The 18,170-nt window shown below is 37.6% G+C and overlaps 1 protein-coding gene across 1 annotated transcript in view; it reads right to left on the reverse strand.

Annotated features, from left to right (window-relative positions):
• LOC108680457 (probable GPI-anchored adhesin-like protein PGA55) overlaps positions 1–15,191 on the reverse strand; it is a 39,814-nt gene extending 24,623 nt beyond the window's left edge. The window contains exon 1 of the mRNA XM_018169276.2: positions 15,079–15,191. Coding sequence (XP_018024765.1) covers positions 15,079–15,191 — 113 coding nt within the window. The remainder of the gene's footprint in view (positions 1–15,078) is intronic.
• Positions 15,192–18,170: the final 2,979 nt, after the last annotated feature.

Genomic DNA, 18,170 nt, shown 5'->3' on the forward strand with positions numbered 1-18,170 from the left:
ACATTTGGAAATATATTATAAAAAAAATTTCTCATTGGGAGCGAGTTGCAGTGTTTGCTCTGGTTTTATCACTAACTTAAGAAACATTTCCTGAAATATATATTGCGCGAAACTGAAATTTGGAAAGGGGGGCCCAGTGGTTACAGTTCAGAGTATCAAGATTGGAATAGAGAGGCGCGGGTTCGATCCCAGCTCTGTGCGCCAGTTTCTGGTCAGAATCGGCAAGGAGGCCGGGCGGTTAAGCACAGCAGAATTGTAGCAGTGAGTTGCGAGTTCGAGACCGCAACATGCTATGAATATTCGGCAATGTTAGTAATCGGCGACAGGCCTACGGCCCAATAAACGCTGAAACCACTAGTATTATTATAATTGGAAATTCCACATGTGATCAAATTTGGTCGACTGCAGGACAATTTCGGATACAATTTATTGCCAATATCTACCAATATTCGCCTAAAATTTGCATTCAAAGTTGCGACGATGAAGAATATTTTTTCTCTAAATTTACTGGTGAATGCGAATTCAAAAAAAACTGTGAATTGATGTTTCGTACAATTTTATACGATATTGTTGGTCCCGCAAACAAGCCGTTAAGGTCCGCGCAATATTTTTGCTGATATGTGCCAGTTTAATCACAATTATTAAAAAAAACTGACAAGGAAAATTACTACTCCTGCGAGTGTCGGTTTTGGATCATAGAAGGTGCTGGAGGTTCTAAGTCTGTTCACAGTTGAATAACGATAAGCGATGACATTTGCTGGATGTGGAAAAGGTTATAGCACAAATATGTGAATATTTATTTGACGAATGTCGGTATATTCGACGATAAACTGATTACAGCTATAATATTCACAATGTTGACGTAACTTTCCCTATATTTTTTAGATTTTGCCTTTTTGAAATACATAATTCTTTTGAAATAATAGGATGGGTTTTTTTTCCTGGATATATAATTAATTCTTGACATATCTCCTTAATGATACATGAACTTTTTTGATACTGTATTTTCTGCCTACTATTGGATATTGCTTGTATGTGTTTTCCTGCTCTACAAATTTATGCTTGCTGAAATCTATTCTAAGAGAATTGCCTCAACGTTGAGCTCGTGTATTATCTACTCAAATAAATAAAGAATAATTCAAGGCCCATAGAAGGCCAAAATCATCAGAACCATCACCTCTCTAGCTCGTACAATCGTTCGATGTTTGGATTAATGATTCAAGTCAAGAGTACATCGAAAGCTGCCATGGCTCGGCTGAATTTCAGAGCATTAAGTCATTATTATGGCCAGAAATTCTTTGCGATTTTGTATGTAGCCTCGTTTAAATAGAAAGGAACGTGTAAGGCATTCCGCACCATTGATCATGAAAGAAACGGTGAATCGCCTTCACCTGATTAGGCATCTCATTAGCGAGTCGCTATGAGCGCCCCTGATAAAATTTCCGTTTTATGCGCCATAATACGGGAAATTCGGATCCACATTGGCTCAGAATTTCGACTTCCGGGGTTCCAACAAGATTTGCAAAGAAAGAAGAAGAAATTTCCGAATGAATTAAAGGAATTAAACTGGTAGTGCTTTTTGGGTAATTACCTTTGATTCGACCAGAAATACATTTTACATTAAATTATGAGCAAACGCTGCCACCTGCGTCGCATTGTTGACCATTTCTTTTGTGCATGTCGACTAAAATGTCTTCAGTATTGTGCAGTGAAATTTTGAACTCCCGGAAACGAATTTTTGGATCAAAACACTTTGAAATCAATACAATATTCCAGAACATATTATGTGATTCCAGATGAATAATGAAACTGAACGTCGTTTGTGAACAAGTCCGAATCTTGCTAGAAACTTTTCGATTTCGTTTCATCCAATTCCTCTTCATAAACAACTTCAGCAACGTCATAATTGATATTTTGGATTAATCTTGAATTAAATTGTGAATTCGAACAAACGTTTTCACTCTAATAACATAATGAAAAAAATTCACTCTACTTAAGATTTCTTAATAATCCCTCCACGAAATAAAAGAAACAACAGCGCATGACAAGCAGCAACCTCATAATGTGCCAGTCTTCACCACATGTCGAATTTTTCCCTCAAAGCCAGAATGAAACGCCGTACAATTTTCGTCGTTTCAATGGAAGCTCATAATCGCGTCAAAGAATCCTCGCTGCGCCGAGGTGCGGTTATTGCCATGGGGTGAAAGGCTTCAAATTAGGACGACACATAAAAAATGTCTAAAGTTTAAAATAAATTGACACATGTCGGCTACATAAAAATTGTCTAAAGTTTAAAATAAATTGACACATGTCGGCCACATAAAAATTGTCTAAAGTTTAAAATATACTGACACGTCCCGGCCTGATAGCGAAAACGTTAATTTTTTAAATACCATGCGTAGCAGAAACGGTGGTGGTAATCACACTAATACTGATCAAAGGTAAGTCAGAGACACGAGAGTAATGCTCTTATTACCTTCAAGACTCATGCTAATTATTTTTTATAGAAGATCCTCTTTTTACGGCTTATTTATAACTTCAGATCAACGTGCGTAATAATCGTAATTAACTTAAGTTTACTAAGCAATTTTATTTGATTTTTCACTAGAGATCCTCAGATATTTTAAAATTCTCGTATAATTTGGCGATGTATGAAGTAAAAATAGACAGATCAGCAGCTGCGGCATTAAAGAAGAGCGCCTGAGCTGCCGTCGTGCTGCTTTAGCGCTGGCTTGAGTTGTCTCCTGCAACCGCGCTTCTAAATCCCTTCCTACAGCTACTTGCTAATACTCGCCTGCCGTTGCTTTTCTAAGTCACGTGAACTTTTATTTGCTGTTTTCTTCTGCTTCCTCTACTCGTCTGCTGTTGCTTGCTATTGCTACCTGAATATGAGTTTTAGACTCGCAGCGTCTCTCGCTCATACAAATGCTGTCTTTAGCTGCCGGCACAATAACTTCAATCCAGTATAGTATAGTGGTATCGGCGTTGAAGAATAGACCAAGTTTGGCCTCTCGTCGATTCTTGCAATGTTGTTCACTTAACTTTTGGAAATCTGAGAATCAACCTTTCGGCCAGATCTATCCAAAACCGACATTGAAACTAAGTGTCTGCTGATCATCCGCCAGTTTGTGAGGTGGGAGGCACTCCTAGCCGAAACATTATCCTCTGCATAACTTTTCTTGTAAGATCGTGCGCGCGTTCATACCTGGAGCGTCAAAGATGTGAGCAGGGAGTCTGCCCCACATGTCTGTCACTCGAAGCAAGAAGAAATGTCGCTCATTGATGAGTTGCACCGCAGTGTTTCAAGTTCGTGAACGTGACCCTGCTATTGGATCTTGTTTAAAATTTTAGTAATCCTTCTGTAACTTTGCACAAGCCATGAGTATAGTTGTAAACTTCAATGAGGTCGCCGCGCCAATTGCGACAACATAGGCTTGACAATTTCAAAATCTCTAATCTTTTTTCGTAATCTCCAATCTTTCGCCTTTTGAGCCTAGAATTATCCTTGATGCACGTCGTTGAACACTCTCGATTAAGTATTAGTCCTTTTCAAGTTTCGGTGACCACACGGCGCTTCCAAATTCTAAATGTGAGCGCACGCCGGCAACAAACAATAACTTCATAGATTTTGCATCATGTTACTCGTAGAGATTTGATCATTCCAAGCAGTTTATTTGTTTTATTAACTTGTGTTTCAATATGTTTAAAAATTTTCAACTCCTTGTCGGCATTTAATGTTGCTGATGGTATTGTCTTGACCCGTCTGATATTATCATCGTCCTATTTCGTGCTCGTGAAACAGGTGTGACTGCCTGAAGACGTCGACGTTCTACTCGCATATCGAGTGTCAGCCGCTCAAAAAATCTTATGATAAAAATCCCCTAAAAAACTGCGCTTGCGAAAATGTCGGGGCGTTTGAAGTTTTTTTTTTTTTGGTATATAGGCGAGTGTGTTATTCCAGTAATATTATTTACATAAAATACAAGTAAACCTTTTTAGTTTAATATTCCGAAATGAGTTAATCTGATAATTAATGAGTTAATTTAATGAGTTTTAGAATTACGATTGGGTTGCGGTTTCTGTAAAAGCTTTTCATCTCCATCTTCGAAGATGAGAAATTTTCTTGTCATTCAGCGGCGCTTTCATTCTTCCCTCTAACTTTTTAATAACTAAACAAATTAAAACTTAAATAGCTTTCGTTCATTCTCTCGTGACCCAGTTAAGACGTTTACAATTAAGATACAGGAATATTTCATGAAAACTCAAACAAAAAATTAATTTAGCTGTATGGGTATTCGAGTCTCAGAAGTCGAAAAAATTATATCAACCTAATAAACATTTAAATCTCTGCAATTTCTTTGTAAGCCTCCGTGAATGATATTCACGGTTCTCATTTTACCGGTGTTTGCAAAACGCAATATTTCAGTTCTCGAGCTTTGGCTCGCCCTTTGTTTATCCGACGAAAAAATGGCAGTCGTAAAAAATTTTCGTTTAAACTGGCGTCAAAGTTGACAGAAACGACGATAATTTCGTTCGCCACCGACAGGGAGACAACAATACAGCCATTTCAGGCAACTGAAAAGCAACTTTTGGGATTGATAGGCCTGCTTCTTTCTTCTTCTTCTGCTTTTAGTTAATCATTGCTTATTTTCCCTACTATTAATTATTTCTTTGGGGTTTTTGACAATTTAACATTAGCATTATGGTTATAAATTGATTCGCAGTACAAGCAATCACATGAGGTGCTGATTGTTTAAAAGTTACTAAAAATTTTTGCATTCCTTATCTGACAGACAGCTGAACAAGTTTGTTTGACCTATTATTATTAAACGTTACTTGTTTCACTAGAAAGTAGATTGCATAAGGAGCGAGTTATAAGGATCGGGTTTCCTCTCCAGCAGACCGCAAGGGTAGAGATATTCTTCCCTAGCTCACTAATTATTTAATATTTAATTTTATCTAATTTCCTTGATATGAGATATATTTCTGAAAATTAATTAATAGAGTTGCAATGCCAGGAAATTTATTGGTCAAGAAAGTTTTTCTTTAAAAAGCGTTCAAAAAACTAAAATTCGACTTTTTAATAATTTATGAAAGTTTTAATGTCATTTCTTTGATGTTTCCTTATTTACTCATTCGTTTAAATGTAAATGTTTTGGAAACAATCGAAAAAAATAGTTTTCACTAAAAAAGGTGTTGGAGTCAAGTTAAGAAAAACTATAAATATTGCCAGAAAATTAAAGGAAAAACTATGAAGCACTTTTGAAATATTTTTTAAAGAGACTAAATGGCAGGAATAATTTTTTTTTTTCAAATGTAATAATACATTGGGCAGAAAATGTTAGTAATAACTGTCAAAAAAGAAAATGGCACGATGATAATAGGCATTTTCAGAACTATCTGAAAGTATAAACTGGGCAGGGTGAGGGTATTTATCTATTGTAGCTGAGCGACTTCTTCACTCCAGGTAATATATTCTGAACTACAAGTGTTCGATGCCAATGAAAGTGTGGGCATGGCCCACATTATTTACTTACAATTAAACTGTGAGAAATACAGCGAAGTTTATTCATATCTTCAAAAACCTAATCTATTTTTAGTGCATGATTGGTGGATTTTGCTTGAAAAGCCGTCAATGATTGGCTGATGAACTTACGATCTCTTAACTTTTTTTGAAAGTATTGGCCCTTATCATACGTCGGATGATCTGAGAAGAGGAAAGCGTCATCAAACAAATTCCATTTTCGTCGGGTGAGAGGTTTTTGCATCTCATTGATTGATGTTATTCATTGTTTTTATTGTTTTGATGTTTCTCCTTTCAAATCGATATAATACGATTAGCTTGTTCACCGTGTGGCCATTTTATATCGTTTATATAAACAGGAAAGTAAAGCTACACCATAGTGAAAAATATTAATATGCGTTTAAAAATTACTTTTCAAAGACAAAACTTCTAAAGAATCCAGTGTCTCCGATGTTATACATGTACAATGAATTTCTAATTTAAATTTTTATACTTAAATTAAAATTTTACTTAAATTTTATTTTCAAAATAAAAAAAAATAACATTTTCAAATTATTCATTCTGTCAATTAATTCATGCATTGCCTCCGACTTTACGCAAGTGTGGAAAATTTCAGATCGATTGGACAATTAGAAGTGTGTTGAATATCAATTATAAGATTTATAAAAGAAAACACTATTTTTTCATTTAAAAAATTTAATTTTTTAAATTATATATTCTGTCAATTGATTCATGCATTGTTTCCAACTTTACGCAAGTGTGCAAAATTTCAGATCGAAGGGAAAAGTAGAAGTGTATTAAATATCGATTATTATCTATTTGTAGCAGACAGACAAACAAGCAAACAAGAAGTGAAGTTAAAGAGAAGTGTTGTAAAAATGACAAACATCACAGAAATGCACGACTGCTACCTTGTTGAAAACGTGATATGTTGAAGAGGCACTTCACTTTATAACTAATGGCGGCCATTAAAAACCACTAGAAGTCAGTCTACTCGGTTGGCCGTTCTCTTTTCCATTTATTTGATTAACTGCACGAAATAATTGCATTTTGACCCCCGCAATGTGTTAAGCAAGACTAGTTGACATTGTGAACACTTTTCCCGATGATTCGAGGATGTTCGTTTTTATAAAGTTAATTCAAAGAGGACACTTTTTGAATGAAGTTCACGAGCAATATTTACATTTGGAGCTACACGTGACGTCACAGGCGGGACAGTACATGACATCCGCATGACTGAGTTGCGCGTGGGTCAACCTTGTATTAGTTCAATCAATCATGACTCAGATTACATCAGGTCAATCAGACAACTTAATGAGTTAATTACCCTGGCGTCTTCCTCATGATTTCCTAAAGTCATTATAGAGCTGCAGTGCGAATAATCTAAATTTCATTTCAGAACCTGTGTCAGTGTTCAATAGTGGCCTCAACCATTATAGGGGATACCGTCGTCGTACATCACTTGCTACATTTAGGAGTGGATGTCGTATTTTACGCTGAGATCAAGCCTTGGAAATGGATCTTGTCAACCATGCATTAGCCTTGAATCGTCGCTCAAAAATGAACTTAATTTCATTATAATAGAATGGCTATACGGTCTGCTGCAAAGGGTCAACCTTATGCTTATCCCTCACAATCTTCCGACAACGCTGGTGCCCTTGTCTGCTGCACTGGGTTCATCCAAAGCTTATCACAAGCAACCTGGGTTTATTCGGCTATGCATTCATTTATGAGGTTAACCCAGCTCAGCGCTCACTTTTTCGCGTCGTTGCTAACTTCATGCTTTCACTCATTCCTCCGGACAATGAAGCACTGAACTAGTGATTTCTAATTTCTCTTGTAGGTTATGCGGGTGATGCAAGGTTAAGGAGTAACAACCCGGCAGCAGAGTCCCGACGTCGCCGGTACCGAGGGGACTGAGGGAGTGAGGGGACTGAGGGAGTGTGGGGACGGAGTGGAGTGTGGCACGAGTGGGGAGGGGGCGTTTAAAGAGGCCCTCTCGCGGCCTCGACGACTCGCGTGGGAGGCCATGGGAACAACACAGGACATCGGCCCGCCCTGTCTGGATATTCCGCTTAATTGCCTCCACGAAATTAGGCAAACATTTTGAAGTTCTGTTTGCACAGACTCTTTCAGACAATTTAAGTGAAATAACTTGTTAGCTTTTCAACGAGACTGGCACAACTATCTTTGGACAAAATTCTATATATTGTACTTCTTTTTATTGTGCTGTTAAATTTGGGAAAAATTTGAGCGATATAAGCATAATTTGGAGCATATGTGAGTACTAGATGTATCAAAATTATTGCTCAAGATTGGGTTTGAAATAAAATTACTCCGCCCACAAGTTAAGTAAAGATTTAGTCATGATCCTGGAAATATTAATGATTTTGCATAAGTAACCTCTTTTTAGTTTTCCTCTATAAAAAAAAATTATTATTTGAGGGTTAGGCTATAGTGCTAGACGGTAACATAAATATAATGAATTTATAGTCATCAAGAGGACGACGATGTTGAATCAATATCTGCCGTAATGCGCAACTGCTTCCATATATCTCCACGTGGAAGCCTCCGTTGTTGTCTTCTACAATTATAAAACTCATTCACTTCGACAAACTTGGGTGAGAAACACGAAAATCCGTAACCCTGGTTACCATACTTTAATAATAATATTTATTTGTGAATATCTTGGTGCTTTTGAGTACAGTTGCCGCAGCTTATGCCGCTCGACTCCGTTTGTGCGGGGCACGTGTTTTTTGCAATTGTGATTAAATTTTGTTATCACAGCGGCGCGGGACTAGGGTCGTCAACCTTGTTATGATTACATCGTCAGGAGCTGCACTCGAAAAACAAAATTTTTGGAGCGATATGATGGAAACATTAGAGCAAGTTTTATCGTTGATCATTGAGATCTTTTAATCATTAGAGCATGAATTTGATTGATGCATTAGTGCGTCGTTCATGAAAGACTCAAATGAAGTCATGGAACAAGGAAATAATATCGACAAATTATGAAGACCTGAACTATTACAAATTTTGAGAGTTGAATTAAGTTTATAATTGAACTGACGAGCTTAAAAGGGCTGAAGGAAGATATTCTTAAGGAACCGCACATTGCAATAGATATGGAAAATGTAAGATAATTAAATTCAATGTAAATTGCTGGTATTACACGAGAATTTTCATTGATTACTCATCAAGCGAGCGTTTAATTAAAATACTGAAGGTTTCAAGTATAATTTAAAACCAATTAATCACGAAATTCCGTTAAAGGTATATAGGAGTCATCGCCGAATTGACAATTAGAATTCAACTTGAATTTTCATCGGGCCAAGTTGAGGCTCCAAGCTCATTCAAATGAGAAGGTTTTTACACCTGGCTTGAGTCACCTCGGTAACCTGGTTCACTGGAGGCTTTTTTGAGTGAACCTGATGGCCTTGGTTAATTTAGCTATGGAATCTTAGTGCGTTGATTAGTTAGAATTTAATATCTTTGTTGCTGTCAAGGTTGAGTCAGTAAAATCGAAAAGGGTCTGGCTGAGTTAGCAGGGGCTTAAGCTGAATCAGCAGAGTGAGCAGGAGACTGCATGGTCCGTGTCAGTATCGGTTTGGTCAGAGTCAGCAGAGTCGGTAGGGGTCTGGTACGAGTCAGCAGAGTCAGCAAGAGTCTGGTCTGAGTCAGCAGGGGTCTGGTCTGAGTCAGCAGAGGTCTGGTCTGAGTGATCAGAGTCAGCAAGAGTCTGGTCTGAGTCAGCAGGGGTCTGGTCTGAGTCAGCAGAGGTCTGGTCTGAGAACCCTAATACAGCTCCTCTACTCCCCCCTGTATTGCCTTCAATGATCCCCTGCTTTCTGGCTTCATCCATTTATTGTTGCCCCATCCTCCACGTTCCCCATGCATTTATCCCACTTCCTTCCCCATGTATTCGTCCAGCTCTCCTCCCTATACACTCATCCCCGCTGCCTACCCATCCATTCATCCCGCTGCCCTCCCCAGACATTCATGCCGCTGCATGAATGTACCAAGATGAATACCAAAAAACAACGAGCCTACGACAATGAATGGCCAAAACCGTGCTTTCTATGCATGCAGACATCGAAGTAATCATTTCATTCCGGGATAAAAATAGGCTAATCTGACATTGTTTCACTTTCGTTTTTTAAACTAAAACAATTTTGTTCATTCCTCAATAAATAAACTGGAAATTTACAAGTCAGCTACAAAATCTGTCGCAGAGAGCTCAGTGAGCTCAAAAATATCTTACATTGGCAGATTGAACTAACATTACGAAGTGACTCAGCATGCATCAGTCGTGTACAGAACTATTGCACGCAGTTTCAAGTCCCCAACCAAATTTTACATTAAGCGATTCACCAAGAACATCAACGATCTCGACAAATTCGATACTGCGTTGCAATGACTCATGTCACACAAATTCATTTTAGTTCTTTCACGGCGGTGCAGCAAACACAAACACAATTCCGAAAAAGACAAATTCAAAAATTGTTTTTGGATATCACGGGAGAGGCCTCATTACAAAGTGGAATAAACAGCATTCCATGATATGATTAGTAAATTATAGAATTTATGCGATCATCGCCTGCAAATAAAGTTAGTTGATTTTCGCACAACCATTTTTAATGCAACTTATAGATGTTATCCACCCGTCACCCGGTGCACGGGAGGGGGACATGAGAGTGTCGGCTACAACTCATGCCATAAATGGCAACCTCGTACTCCTCTAATAAAAATATCCAGCACTCAGCCCCCGTAAGCCCTGTTCCTAATACCAGCGAGAAATATGTCGTAATTACAGAGACGAGCAGAGACCAGGAGCAGCCTAATTCAGCCGACCAGTTGTGGCTATAGCGCTGCAAATAACACTAATTAGCGTTGCGTCCTAATTAGATCTTCTAGTATTTTTTAGTGTAACCGTGTAAAAACTCATAACTTTAGCATTGATAAGTCATGTTATAATGATAATATTAGCAACAATTCTAATAATAATAATAATAATAGAGGAATACTTATGGCAAATTGAGTATTTTCATTACCAACCGTGTTACAAATTAATAGCCATTACCGCGGCACTAAAGGCAGTATATATAAAATCATGACAGATTCGCGACATCTTACACAATATCTCACGAACCAGACCTGACGACACAAGTTGCAGCACCACTCAACCGCGACCTCAACATGCAAAAAGCAGTGCCATATTCGCGGTTCCAAGCCGATACGAATGGCCCAGTTTTGCAGGGTCGCTTAACGGTTGAGCCCGATCTGTTAGTAGCACTCAGGTGAAGGGTCTGGCAATGCGGGGACGCTTGACTGAAGAGTGCGATGCTGCTAAAACGCAAGGCTGAAGGATCCAGCGTTGCAGAGACCCTTTACTGTAGTGTGCGGGCTGCTGAAACACCAGGCAGAAGGGTCCTGATCTGCAGGGTTGCGTCTCACAGGCTATTTTGAGCGATTCTGACCTCGTATTTTCAGTGCGGTGACCTACAGCCACAATATTATCACCGGACCCGGCCACTCTTTGAAGCCCGGCTTAGTCTTAGAACCATCATTCTTAGCTCTTAGCTGCCGAGCGGTATGGTTTGTCAGAATCAAATCGACATAATCATAAACAATGAGAAATAATAATGATATTCCTTACCATTATACCCTAACTTTCACGACAGGGGAGATAAGAAAATTTAGGGAGACCCTCAAATGATAAAGAAGAGCAAATGGTAATCATCGAATGGCGCGGAGCATCATTGATTTGCAATCCAGTGTGTATTATTGCATTAATATATTCCGACAAAAGACTTTCAAGCATAAAATATACGAATTAATATTCACCCAAATGTGATAGGCATGAACAATAATACAGCTGTATTAATTATAGCTCAGAAAATCTGACAAGCTTCTAATCTGTAATTGGTTGGGCCACGTCAGGCAGGTCAAGGTCCTACCGAAGGCAGGCCTCGAGGTGAGCTTTTAGCCTAGCGCGCCCGGTGAATTATTACGACCTTCAACTCCACAGTCAACTCACCCCCGACGCCTGGCGGTCAATAAGCCAGTCTTACTGCTTTAAACCTAAGAGTCAACTCGCCCCCGAAGTTGATGGTCATCAAGTCAGTTTTTCTACTTTCAACTGTACAGTCTACTCGTCCCGACGTTTGACGGTCATTGTGTGAGTTTTTCTACTTTCACCTGTACAGTCTACTCGTCCCGACGTTTGACGGTCATTGTGTGAGTTTTTCTACTTTCACCTGTACAGTCTACTCGTCCCGACGTTTGACGGTCATTGTGTGAGTTTTTCGACTTTCAACTGTACAGTCAACTCGCCCCCGAAGTTTGATGGTCATCAAGTCAGTTTTTCTACTTTCAACTGTACAGTGTACTCGTCCCGACGCCTGACGGTCATTAAATGAGTTTTTCTACTTTCAACTGTACAGCGTACTCGTCCCGACGTTTGACAGTCATTAAGCGAGTTTTTCTACTTTCAACTGTACAGCGTACTCGTCCCGACGTTTGACGGTCATTTAGTGAGTTTTTCTACTTTCAACTGTACAGTGTACTCGTCCCGACGTCTGACGGTCATCAAGTCAGTTTTTCTACCTTCAACTGTACAGTGTACTCGTCCCGACGTCTGATTGTCATTAAGTGAGTTTTTCTACCTTCACTTGTACATTCAACTCGCTCTCGACACCTGACGCTCGATGAGCTCGTCTGCATTTATCACCCACGATGCGCGCGTCGATACTGAGTTTCGATGTTTGTGTGGGTGAACATAATTACTACAACTTTGATGTTGGCTCATCGACAGTTTTACGTTGCTGTCGCTCGTTGATCATGGAATAATCTTGAACACATCAATAATATTTTATAATTTTCATATTATAATAGTGCCTCTGTGTTTAAGAATTCATAGAGAAATCATGATTGTTACTGTTCTATATAAAATGATTCCAAAAATCTTGAAAGTTTAATCTAGCAAACAACTCCCGTGAAAGTGAGAACAACCTCTGATATTGTACCCAGCATTTCAACTATAAATTTTCAACTAGTTTTTAGGTTATTGAGCTAAATCCTTAAATACCACGGAATTCATTCTTAATCCCAAATAAAATTAGAAAACCCCCTTTGCGTTACAATAGAATATCTAAAATTCCCTGAAAATTCACTATATTTGCGTTGATAGGCATTTTTTTAAATAACCTTGAGCATTCTGAAGCCTGAAATTATTTTCACAAATTGATTGATTTTCCAACGGTATCCTCTGCAACAATGTCCACAAAGAATTACTAATTGGTTCGACGATGAACTAAAGCTGAAACAAACTGCAATCAATGGAAGGCTAATTAAGTGATCTCTGATCGAAACGCAGGCTAGGAAGCCTCGTAGACTAACGTGTTGATTAGCCACCGAGAACGACCAACAATCAGACGCCAAAGCTCAAAGAGATGTAAAGCTTCTGAAGCATCCATATACATTCTGCAGCTAAATATTGAACGTCCTCGACTGTTTAGATGTCCTCTTGTTTCAGCCACACCAATGAAAAAGAAACCGCCTAAAATTCTTATACCTGCTATACAAATGATTTACATATGGATTGTACAGAATTCTTTAAACAATACGGCCATTTTTAAATTAAAACTTTCTCGCAGTTTCAAATAAAACAATAATTATGGATAAAAACTGTGCTTGAGAGACAAGAGTATTATGAGCTTGAATATTTACGTACAAAGTGACGCATTTCAAACAAATAAAAAACTTTATTCCATATAAATATTGTGAATAAGTGAACAAAATGCTGTGTTATGACAAAAAAGGACAAGTGGCGAATTTTAACCCTTCCACGTTTGATTTGAAGAAATTAGTTGTGGAGTTAAATTTGCTGCATCTTTGGAAACTGATCCAAAAAGCAATGAAATGTATTTTGTATAGTAAGTCGATTGGATATTTATCGTGCTTCCAGAATTATTAGAAACTTCCGTTTATAGTCAACAGAAAGACTACGGACTCTGAAAGGAATGCACCTCCTGCGCGCAATGGGACTTCACTCCAAGAATGTGAAGTGTTTGATGTCTTAAGCTCGGAGAACCTCCTTTTCAACACATTAAATTAGCAAAGTATATAAATAATTTAGCTTGATGCACGTTTGGGGCGAGATTAGTGTCTTCGCAAATCAGCTAGATAAAGAGATAAGCGAGTTAATTATGACGATACTTCACGCTGCTCTAAAGACAATAATGCCTTGCATACATTGTCCTGAAATATTATTCACTATTCAACCATAAAAATAAGAGGAAGAAATAGTTTATAAGTTTGGATAGATTTTTTCTCTAATGCATCAAAATCGAATTAATTGATGACAGATAACATGAATGAAAAATATAAACGAAAATTCGTTAGGTCGAATTAGGTTCATTTTTTCAGTTTGTGCCAAACGTAAGAAATGAACTGAACCTCCCAGGAGCAGGCGGGCAGTCCTACACGAGATGGTTAGTAACATTTATCGAAATAGTTAGTTAAATGTTTGATGTATTATCCGCAGACTTTTTATATGCCACCATGAGAAATTCTATTTTAGCGCATTTTCTCATTTATGAAAAAAATGCACTATTGTGCTCGCCATGTCCGTCTGTCTGTCTGTCTGTCTGTCCGTCTGTCCGTGACCTCAAGTTTTCGTCGACGAGAAAATGCGCTCTCTGTCACTCGCTGCAGTGAGTACTGATTTTTATTTTATTATATAATTCATCGATCAAAAACTAGTTTTTTCGCGCTTCGGTTCAGCATTAAATTAGATTCTCTGAGAATAAAACGTTCAGTACTAACAGCATTATGAGGAGAAGATTTTAAAACTTCTGTAATTAATTATTCATCATAAAATTTGAGGGAAATCCGACATGAATCTAATTTTGAACGAGGTTGCTTATGAGTATTAATATTTACTGAATTTTAACCAGAGCTTCATTTCGCATGCATAAGTTGATGTTCTCAAGTCACTGCGGCCAGGACAGGAAAAATTTAAAAAGACTTTCTATATTGAATATAAAGAAAAGGTCCTTTTGTTTACTACAATATCTCATTTACAACATCCTTTCTGAATTTTCATACATTTCACCGATAATCATTTGAATATTTCATGCCTTCAGGGAAATAGTGCATGGATGCACAGATATTGTGCGTCAATTTGATATTGTAAGATAACCTAGCTGATATTGAGAGATAAGCTGATTTCGTAAGATAGCATTATAATGAGAGATATCTTGATATAGAAAATGATCTGTCATTTAGGATAACCTGATCTTCAAGACCACCTGATATTTAAGATAACCTGATAACGTTTGCAACACTGCAGACGCCGCGAGCTAGAAGCTCTATCGCTATTCATTCAAGGGCTCGCCAGTCACCTATGGCGGTCTCTAAAGAGAACTTCTTTTCAAGCGTTCCCGAACCTAAACAAGAAATAAATAAAAACCATTTCACATTTTCTGGAAATAATGAATACATTTTTCTGTCACTACAACATGTTTTATGAACGCACTGATATTAACGCTTACCTCAACAGTTCAAACTTGGCGAGTTTGCTGGCAAATTGAGCAGCCTTGTCTTGCGACTCGGACGTCCCAACCATCCTCCTCTCACCACTGCCGCAGCGACACTGAGGCTTCATTGCAATAGCGTTGTCCTGAAGGGGGACTGCTGCAACAGTGAGCTGCCATCACGTTATCCTGAAGAGGTGCTGCTGCAACACTGAGCTGCCATCACGTTATCCTGAAGAGGTGCTGCTGCAACACTGAGCTGCCATCACGTTATCCTGAAGAGGTGCTGCTGCAACACTGAGCTGCCATCACGTTATCCTGAAGAGGTGCTGCTGCAATACTTAACTTCTATCACGTAGTCGGTGCCAATTTATCACCTGAAACATTTCCTAATTTTTCTATCTAATTTCACACCCTCCATCATCAGAGATTTTCCGAAAACTCTGATGTGAAAAGCAGTGTTTTTTCACGATTAATTGTGCTGGGAAGCTACTAGCGTATCCTCCAGATTTTGTTGTGCGCGTTTGCTTTCACATTTACGATGCACCAATATTCGACATCCGTTTTAGAAATTTAGTCTTATATTTCTACTGCTTCAGTTGTGAGGATTTTTGAATCATTAAATATTTAGTAAAAAATTGGCGAAAAAAATGTCTTCTATTTTTAGCGCATTTTCTCATTTATGGAAAAAATGCACTATTGTGCTTGCCATGTCCGTCCGTCCGTCCGTCTGTCTGTCTGTCTGTCTGTCTGTCCGTCCGTCTGTCCGTGGCCTCAAGTTTTTGTCGACGAGAAAATGCGCCCTCAGTCACTCACTGCAGTGAGTACTGAGTTATATTTTTACTCTCTATTCACTTAAAATTGTGAACAGATCATATGTATTTGACGTTACTATGTTCCTATATTAAAAAAATTATATACATCTGAAATTGTGAAATATACCTGAATTTCCTTATCTTAAGGTGGAGCTTGTAACGTTTTCAACGGCAATTTTAGATATCTAATTTGGTATTTTACTTGCATCAAATTCTTGGGCAATTTTAGATGTAAGTATCCAAATTATTTTCTTACAAACATGCTCGGACATCTTCAACCATATATATAAGGCAATGAAACAAACTGCACCATGAAAATTTCATTTGGACTTACAGCATCAAAAGTAAATAAGAAGAAATGTAAGAAAATGCGTTACAAATAATTATCGGTTAAAAATTGACGATTTATTAATTATTCGATACATATATGTAATGATTTAGTATCATTTTATTATGTCCAATTTCAGATTTACTGATCCTAAGGAAAATAATAACTTTCAATTAGTTTCCTGTTGAACTCTTTTTGAATTTTATTTTTCCCCGACAGAACTAATTCATAATTAATTTCATAATATTATATTCATATGACAAAGAAATGACTAACTCAAGCTTGATGAGCTGGACGTGTCTTTTATCAACTGAATTGCGCCTTATCTCATCAATGTTCTGGAACAAAAAATGCAAAATATGCGACTTAATTTGCGCTTAGAAATTCAATATCTGGAATCAATTGACCTCCAGTGCCATGGTTTTAAAGTACTAGCGATATTTGGAGTTTTAAGTGCGTATTAAAATATTATAAATTTGAGATTTCCACTCATTGCCAACAAAAAATATTTCTAACGATAAACACCGAGAGCAATCAGTGATGCGGTGCATGGCTGGTCACCGAACCATTGAATTGCCACAACAACGCGCATGAGATAAAATAGTTAGAATATTTCCCCGCGCTTGAATTGAACTGATCTCTTCGTCCAGAGAATCAATATACGTAAGGAGGTAGAACTTGAAGAAGTATAGAACTTGAAGAACTATAGAACATGAAGAAGAACTAAGTACAACACGGATGATAGCACCTTAACAATTTGCTTACATAAGCCTGCTTTCAAAACATAAATATTATTGTGCATTATAAAAGCCAATATTCTTGTTATTTGGTCATAAACCTCGTAAGGAAGACAAGATCGGATTAGAAAATAAGGTTTAAATAAATTTCAATATTTGACTAATTATAATTGTGATGAAAACGAAAAGTGTCGTACGACCTCAATACTTCATTTTGTGTAAGAATTTCATGGATAATTAACTATGTTCTTATTTCATGATTATTTCCCATAGCTCTCAAAACTTTGCAGCAACGAGAAAATATTAAGTTTAACATGTACACATCAAGAAGCACCTTAACGCGACTTTTGTGAACATCATTTGACACTTGAAAACTCCACGATAGCGCTAGGCTAACATCACATAAATTCTTTACATTAAGAAGCATTGTTGCTCTACAACAGCTTTATATCCCTCTTTATAATCTTAATATTTAATTAAATATCTTTAGCTAACACATTGCACTTTCTGTAATATCATGGCTGCGATATCACAGAAGTGCGTCGATCTACTTCCATCAATTTTCCGACGTAACAATCATGCAGCTGTCACCTAGCATTATGAGCGCATAAAACACCGAAGAACAATTTGTGCTGTCTACATTGTCGAAATTGAACATCATAAATTTTAGGCACAGAGTACAACATTTAAGAATAACATTTCGACGAGCCATAAATATTTAAAATTAGATTGCGCCTATACAAAGACGGACTGTCGGGTATTGGCTGTCTTAATAATTTTTCCAAAACCATAAAAATATATTACTTGAAGACCATGCAGAAATATATGCAGCAATAATGTTCGTTAAATTTTATGACTTCATTGAGCTGTCACTCCATTAACGGAGAATTTAATATGCTTTATCGAGTCAAATAATTGAATTAATGAACAGCAAATACTGTATTATTACAACGCTATTAATAAAAGAAACCCCGGAACAAACACTTCTAATTCCTGATGCACATTCCCCAATAACGATAGTTTTGCAGTTCTGGGCGATGCAGAACATGTATATATTGTATTGTTCATGCATGAGAATATACTGTTTCGACAAGGCTAAAGCTGTTGCTATACAATAGCATGCGTATAATATCGAGCAACGAAATACATGCTAGGGAGAACTGTCGTGACTTCTTCATTACACTGAATTCTGCACGGCATTCGCAGTACATGTTTAGACAACAGTTTACA

Source organism: Hyalella azteca, unplaced genomic scaffold (assembly GCF_000764305.2).
Source record: "Hyalella azteca isolate HAZT.00-mixed unplaced genomic scaffold, Hazt_2.0.2 contig16847, whole genome shotgun sequence".
In the NCBI taxonomy this organism is placed as follows: Eukaryota; Metazoa; Arthropoda; class Malacostraca; order Amphipoda; family Hyalellidae; genus Hyalella; species Hyalella azteca.